Below are 6,000 nucleotides of genomic sequence, written 5' to 3'. Positions count from 1 at the left end.
ACCGCTGTTTCAGAATCGCCCCTCCTGAAGGTACATCATCACTTGAAGACTGCTGATCGCCAACAGTACTGGCGGAAGAGCCAGGCGTAGATGGCTGGTCTACCTGAAACAGAAGAAATCGCAAACGTCAGCTCTTTGGTGAGGTAGCTGTACCAGAAAGAGACGCCTTAACAGCCCGGCAGAGAACAGACTCGCGGTATGCACCTCTCCAAAAACGTTGAGGTGCTACACCCTTTACAATAATGCACGGAAGAATATATGCAAATTTACTGTCAAATGCCCGTGCACGATGGATCCACAACTGCAGCAGAATTGGCATCGAGTTGAGATCAGACTTCAGACGCGGGGGCATCCTCTCTGTTGTATGCTGCTGTTTGCGTTCTGTGTCTCGAATAATCTGCTGTGACATCACATGCCATCTATTTGTCCGCTGCACTCCTCAGGATGCTCCTCTTAGAGACTGTCTAGTATGACCAATGCAACCCAACATGCCATGAAATTCTATAGCGGGCAGCTGATCACCACCACAAGTCTGACTTTCTGCATGGTAGGTATGGCCGGCTGGCCACTACGTGGAGAATGTAACCAGGAGTCTTCGAGCTCCTCCTCCTGTTCCTGCTCAGATAGCTCCGCGCTCGGGCTTGGCGATTGTGAGGAAGGGCTGTCCAGAAGTTGCTCAAGGAACCAATCATCAACGGAAGGACCTAAGTAGTGGTCTAGCCAGCTATTTGGGTCATCAGGGTCTGGGATATGCTCCCCCACTGTCGTTTCTTCGGAAGTTGCTGGCTGTGGAGCTACACCAGGTTGCTCCGCGCTCGGACTTGGCGATTGTGGGGAGGGGCTATCCAGAATGTGACTAAGGAACGGAGAATCAACAGAAGCACCTAAGTATTGGTCTAGCCAGCTATTTGGGTCATCAGGGTCTGGGATATGCTCCCCCACTGTCGTTTCTTCGGAAGTTGCTGGCTGTGGAGCTACACCAGGTTGCTCCGCGCTCGGACTTGGCGATTGTGGGGAGGGGCTATCAAGAATGTGGCTAAGGAATGGAGAATCAACAGAGGCACCTAAGTATTGGTCTAGCCAGTTATTTGGGTCTTCTGCAGGCTCTGGGCTACCCACGTGCTCGTCGGCGGAAGTTTGCTGGTGAGAAGGCGAAGCACCATGACCGAATGAAGCGAGCAACGGGCGGTTGGGACTGGTTTTACCTATATGGCCTTCAACTGAAGGCTTCTTCGTTTGCCATCCTTCCCCATCTTCCCCACCGGGGTTATTGTTGGTATGTCTCCTCTTTCTAGCAGCTCCTCCGCTAGGGCCTGGGACCCCCACGAGTGACTGGGGCAGCTGCTGCCCCTGTGCACTTCCTGGGCGACCAGCTGAGGTGAGTATGGCCTGAATGCTGCGGCACTCTTCATCTTCGCCACTGCTAGCCAGCCTGCGTAGGGCTGGAGTTTGCAGTTTCGAAGGGGATATCCGGAGAAAACAGGAGTAGATTGCAAAAATTAGAGAAAGTATGGCTGTTAGCGCAGCACAAGTTTTAATGGTAAACTGAAGACTTCCGTTAAGATTAGAACTGACGGCGGTTCTATGATTGTGGTGAGAGTTGGGCGGCGGAGAGGAGACACGCGTGTTACCACTCCCGCCGTCGAGGAACCGAGGCTGGTGAACCCACGGATATACTTGCATTTCACATGAAATAAAACTGCTTCCCTGATTCAAAGAAGGCAATTAGTGGAAAAACCCGTGAATAACTTACGCCGAGAGGGAATCGATGATTTGCATGTTGCGCACCGGTTGCGCAGACGGAAAAAAACCCACAATTTCCACTAAGCACAACAATAAAAAGCCGAAACTTCTTCAAGAAGAACGGCAATGCCTATTTGCGTATATTGAAGAATGCTCCCGTGCACGTGGCGGTGCACCTGCCTGGCTGTGCAGAACTCTCACAGCTTTTACTGCGTGTATCCCATTCACACCTATTTAGGCGCACAGAGTAAAATATTCGCCGGAGTCAGCGCCCGCTGTAAAGTAACCTAAATAATCAAATAACTGACCTTAAACCCACGTCCAGCTGACCAATGTGTAAAGAGGAGAGCCGGAAGAGGGCCGACCTGTCCCCTCACAGGGGCCAGCGCCTTTGCGACCTAGCCAGCCCTCGAACCCTGACGGATGTGTGCTGTCGTAACCAGACAATTCCGGTCTAGATGATCTTTAGTAAATATTATTATTGCGTTATATAGTGCTCTTTCCAGGAATAGGCCGCTAGGGGCTCAGTGGAGAGCCCATTGTAGCGCCCGTGCACTGCATGCCCCCTGCTCGGCAACCACGCCTCTGTCTCGGCAAGAGAACCTGGCCCAACATTGCGCACACATGCATCCAATGAGGATGTTTCCTCTTCTTCGTTCGCTTGTAAAAGGGAAAGAATTATCGTATTCATGCTTGTCAAACCCTGCGCGAAACGTCCTGCACAAATTGGGCCTCTATTTTGGCAACGTAACGAAAGTAGAACACCGCACGATGGCGAATGGATAAGAGTTACGCTCTTTTGCAAGACAGTTACTTAAGTTTTCAGGCTCATGCACCGTTCTTCTAATTGCAGCTTTCTTCTGTCCCTCGTATTAGCTGGGCTTGCGTCGAGGTTGTTTATTTCCGTGGCAGCATGCTGCCTAATCTCTCCGCCGGGTCTCCATGCATTATGGATACGGCACAGGGTCCTTGGGCTAAAGGTGCTGACATGAGGCAGATTCTGTTGTGAGTTGTAGTAGTCCTTGCGGAAATGCCTGGTGAAAGCCAGCCGCACATAAAACCCCATTCGTTGCATCCACTAACGCATTAGACAACCATAGGGCGCTTCCTGGGCCTTGGCCTTAGTACCCAGCCTAAACTCATCTAGAAGTATACATACCAACTTAAGACAGATCACACTACATCTGTTTCCCTGTCCTCACAGAAAAGCGCACGCTCCCGCGTGGCTCGGTGCGCCACAAAGTGCCCCACACGGAATGATTGCACCGGGGAAGCAGCAGAGGATTACGAGAGAGGCCACTGCTTTGACTACTGAACAAAAAGTGAAGAATGACAAAGGATGAGAGGCACGCGGCTTATGCCAGTGCTGTTTTTGTTTACTGCATGCTGCCACTACTGCAGACCAGTCAGCGACATGACTGCTGTGTGTGCAGTTGCTTTCTCACCCAGGGACTCAAGATCACGAGATTCGGCGCACATCCGTTCTAGGGTTTGCCCGCGATGCATGGAAAGCCATCTTTTGGGCCTTTTATAACTGGAACTGGGACGGGAGATTCCGGCCGGACTTATGCAGCATGTTGGGTGTGGAGCGCTCGAAAGATCTTTTAGCAGAAACAAGCCCTAACCGCAGACGTTAAATAGCTCAAAAATACTGCAACACGTATACCGTGTATGTATTGCTCGGATTGCCAGCGCCTGCGTGCTGCAGGAAACACTAGCTCGTCGTTTTCTACATAACATATGATTTGCTGAGTATCTGTGAAGTGCTCCATTGGCTGGTAAGGCAAGAAGCCTACTAAAGCGACTACGGATAGATGATTCCTTATCTCCCTCCTCTTCCACTTCTTCGCATGCATTCACACAGTGAGAACAAGCGTTTACGAGGTCGAAAGTGCGTTACAGCAATTCCATTCCAGGGGGTTGTGCTTCAGCAGAAAATAAAATCTGGAGGGAGTGGGAGGCTGTTGGCCCCCTCATCGCCCGCAGGACGTGCAGCTGCCCTACTAGGGAAGCTTGGATGCATGATGAGCATAAGTAATCAAAAGCAAGCTAGCTGATTCCCCACCAGAGCAGCAACGGTAGCTGGTGCAACGAAAATTTGCTGATATCTGTATAGGCTTTTCAGAAAGATCCTGCGCTGCTTGAATCGGGCAACCCGACCTTTCCTTCAACGGAGACACCGTCTGGGCTCGCGATGTTTCGCTTCTCATGTAATGCTTGAGTTTGGAAGGGAAAAAAGAATGTATTTTCATGTGAGAGGAAAGCGCATCACGGAGTCGTGATTCCCGCGGAGGGTGCGGCAACATAAACACGTACGCGGCTTTCAAACGGTAACTCACTACCGAAACAAACCGCAACATATTGTCATTTTTGCAGAATTGCTCGGGTATCAAGGAGGGCGTGCAGTTAAGGCGCCGTTGAAGATGCGGAATGCGCAGTCTTCAACTGCCGTTCAGAGACTTTTCGAGCGACCCCAACACTGAATTCAAGCCTCTTATCTCGGGTTGGCTGTCAGTTGTTGCTTTCTGTCGGATATGTGCGCATTGGAGAGCCAATCAAGCAATCAATGCGTACTCCAACGCCCCACAAGGCAGACTTGGAAAGTGTTGCCCATTGGCTCTGCTGTGTGAACGAGCGTCTCTGGCGTTCACAGCGGATGGAATTCAGCCGGGCTGATGCAAGCAGAAACACGGTGCATTAGAGTGGAGGTTGGCTGCAACGCTCGTCGCTGCACGGTTTAACGTTCGAAACGGTGTTGTGCTATTTTCGCCTTACCACGGCAGCGGAAGGGCATGCACTACTGCTTCACCTGCTGTCTCTTGAGACCAGCCCGCCGCAGTGCGAAGCGTGAACTTGAATCATTTTCCAACAACTGAAACTGACCGCACCCACGGCATCTCTATGTCGATAAGGGTACTCGCGCAAGGTGCTTGTGTACAGGTGGATAAATATATTTCTGCGGAGTTGTATTCTCTTATTTTCTCGTCCGGTGCGAGACATTTGGATAAAAAGAGCAAGAGAGAACAGCTACAGCAACTAATTTATGTGTATTTTCTCGCGAGATGCGGTCCCACTGCACTTGCAGAGATGTGCACGCCACACTGGCCGCCACTACAGCAGGCAGCCTCATCTTTTTTCCCATTGAAATCTGCACTTCAAATAGAAGGATATCTGTTCTCAAATGGGGAAAAGGAGACGCTCTATAGTTCAATAGTGTGCGGAGCCAATCCAACGCAATGCGGTGCGGTGAAACCAAAACGGCTGGCACCAAACTACCGTGGGATTTAAATTCCAGAAGTTCGAACATAATAAAGCTATGTGTGCAGTTGACAAGAAGTAGACGAGCGGCGCCTTGCCAGTGGGCCAGGCCACTTCAGACGTCATCAGCGCTCTGTTCTGTTTGGATATCTCCAAACGAAACCCCAGCTCCCTCTCCGGATGCAATCCCATCTTTCTAACTGGCAAATTATTAGAGTACGTATATATATAATATATGCCTTCGCCAGAAGACATGTTTATCCATTCTGTCGCAAATGCATTGCAGGTTTCCCTTCCATTTGAATACTCATGCCTTTCGTTTTCGCTGCATTTTCATGCTTGCTTTCCTGCAGTGCCGCTTGCAGCACCTGCACCACTCTGTTCAATGCGCTCTCCTGCTGTGCAAAGAGCTGCGCGACGCCAGTGGCGAGCGTTCGCTGCACGCTGCACCAATTTTGTGGCAAGGCCAGGGGCCTGACACTTCCTACATGCGAATCGTTTCCTTTTGCGTTGGAGCACAGCACCTATTGCGCTACAGCAAGCACTCTACATGCGATTCTGTGGAAGTGTGCCGTTCAGACCTGCTCTTGACTTGTATGCATTCTCCATTTAGAATGAAATCGATTTAGTTGAACGGAGCCCATATCTTCATAAGCCTTGTACATAACTTCTCTCTGCGCTCGCAGACCCTCGCTGCGGTGCACGTCGCCATCCTCCAATTGGACCAGAAGGCAAGTTGTCCAAATGAGGCCCCAGATGGCTCTTGGGGGGCCCCTCTGGGAGCCTCTTGGGGTGCCCATGAGGGCCCCTTGGGCTTCTCATGGTAGCATCTTGAGGGCTCCTTAGAACTCACTTGAACGACCTTCTGCGGTCTGCTTAGGGGCCTCTTAGGGGCCTCTTGGGGGGCTCTTGAAAGCCTCCTGGGGGATAATAAGACGTGTTGGGCCCCACAGTGTCGAAATGTGTCAATTTGTGAGGCAAACACCGCAGAAGGCTGCT

At 51.0% G+C, this 6,000-nt stretch overlaps 1 protein-coding gene across 1 annotated transcript; it reads right to left on the bottom strand.

The window, feature by feature from the left end:
* Positions 1-501: 501 nt before the first annotated feature.
* Positions 502-1,683, bottom strand: EAH_00038000 (hypothetical protein, conserved; the record flags this gene model as incomplete). Its single annotated transcript, XM_013391986.1, has 1 exon — positions 502-1,683. One exon carries the CDS (start codon positions 1,681-1,683, stop codon positions 502-504), a length of 1,182 nt encoding a protein of 393 aa, XP_013247440.1.
* Between the last annotated feature and the right edge of the window lie 4,317 nt (positions 1,684-6,000).

Source organism: Eimeria acervulina, genomic scaffold, assembly GCF_000499425.1.
Source record: "Eimeria acervulina Houghton genomic scaffold, Eah_scaff425, whole genome shotgun sequence".
Taxonomy (NCBI): domain Eukaryota; phylum Apicomplexa; class Conoidasida; order Eucoccidiorida; family Eimeriidae; genus Eimeria; species Eimeria acervulina.
This window is presented reverse-complemented; position numbering and strand designations above follow the sequence as displayed.